General features: G+C 35.2%; 1 protein-coding gene across 2 annotated transcripts in view; it reads right to left on the bottom strand.

The window, feature by feature from the left end:
• The window catches only part of LOC117100487 (histone demethylase UTY-like), a 72,680-nt gene that overhangs the window by 23,818 nt on the left and 47,101 nt on the right, over nt 1-1,761 (bottom strand). For both annotated transcript variants that reach the window (XM_033240192.1, XM_033240193.1), the window contains one exon: nt 1,214-1,307. In XM_033240192.1, the coding sequence (XP_033096083.1) occupies nt 1,214-1,307 (94 nt within the window). The remainder of the gene's footprint in view (nt 1-1,213; nt 1,308-1,761) is intronic.

Here is a 1,761-nt window from a genome sequence, read left to right as displayed (position 1 = left end):
GGGTATTTTTTTTTTTTTTTGCTGACCTAGGCCTAGCCTAGGCCCTAATGTGTAGGCTTCTTAGGCCTAGAGATTTCAAAAATTACATTGGTGTCAAGCCAAATATTTTACAAAGGCTATAACAGACAATAATTTAATAAGCATTGTGGTTCCGTAGGCTAACTGCTGCAGTGCTAGGCTAGGCCTAGGTCAGGTAGGCCTAGCCATACTTACTACTACTAGTACTAGCTAGGGGTCTAGGCCTAGGCCTAGTTAGGTAGTGCTTAGGCTAGGCCTAAAACATCTGCCAATTGAAGCATAGGTCGTAACCTATTATTTTTCTTCATAGTACTTTATTATTATCATATTTAAAACATTGTTTATTATCTAAAAAGAACCAAATAAAAACATGTACGCCTACGATCAAATTGTCCGCGATTTCTGTCAACAAGCACAATGTGTGAGGGAATCTATTTTTTTATGCAGAAAAAGAAAACACACTTGGTGGCGCACTTTATATCTTGTTCCCTGTGCTGAAGATGAAAAAACGATCGTTTTTCCTCTATTAATCGGCATTTTTTAGTCAATTTTCAGCACTTTTTTACCAAAAAAAAAAAAAAAAATGAGAGGCGGCTAGAAAATCAGGGTTGGGCGGTGACGCTAAACAAGTATTTTTTTTTGGGGCTAATTTTGAAGCAAGTACATTCTTTAGGCGTTTACATACTGTATCTTCAAAAGACTGTTTAGTAGTTTCCTGTTTCATAAACCACACAACATAAAATGTTCACCAACCACAACTTTTCATAACAAGGTCATAGCTAAGCATAGTTTTAGTGTTTATTATGACAGAACCAAAACATTTAAAAACACACAACCAACACATTTAAAAACACACAATTTTTCAATGGTTAAAGATTAGAACAAAAAAACAATAATTAAAAATCCTTACCATTGGAGGATCCTACCACCCCACCCCCAACCCAAAAAAAAAAAAAACCCAACAGCAATCCACTACCTACTTTCGTGATGTGACTATAAAACCAGGGTCTAACATGAACCAGATTTATAGTGATTTAAACTAGGAATCAACTCTGAATGTTGGTATTGGAAGACAAACTCATCTCAACCACCAGACTACAGCCCGACCTCAAAAACAAGTGTTGCCTGAACACTGCTGAAAAAAAAATAAATAAATATAAATCATATCAAATAAAACCTGGATTAGTTAACTTACCTAATTGCCTTAGAGCATTGGCACGCACAATATCTGAAACTGAATCACTTTTACTAATGTCTTCATACGCTTCCTTTGCTGCCTTGTACTTGCCCTAATGAGGAAAAGCTGTCTCTTATACACATCTATCTTATTATTATTATTATTATTATTAAACCTCACTCTGCACATTTACATGTTAAAAGACAAATGGCAGAAAATATGTCTTTTGCTTTCAAAATGTGTTAAGAATTGTATAATTTTTACATATGATCTCCCAATTTGTTTAAAATCTTTCATTTCAAAGTAAAATTTATACAAAATTTTGTATCTATTCGAACATAATTGTAGTAATATCAATCTAGCGGCAACGACGGTTGGTTGCTAACAGGATCTCCATCACATGTATCATGAGGAACGATGATTTAAAAGCCTCTTGGACACACTGAAAATGAATGGTTGCATGGAATTGGAGCACTGCAGTTAATTCAATGCGCTGAGTTGCCAAGATTGACTTCCAGAAACAAGTGAGAGCATGCTTTGGGTGTCGTCTCTTATACACATCTATG

This window comes from Anneissia japonica, unplaced genomic scaffold (genome assembly GCF_011630105.1).
Source record: "Anneissia japonica isolate Jap-2015-1 unplaced genomic scaffold, ASM1163010v1 scaffold685_len2926416_cov193, whole genome shotgun sequence".
Taxonomy (NCBI): Eukaryota; Metazoa; Echinodermata; class Crinoidea; order Comatulida; family Comatulidae; genus Anneissia; species Anneissia japonica.
Note: the sequence above shows the minus strand (reverse complement) of the source record. Positions and strands in the feature narration are given on the sequence as shown.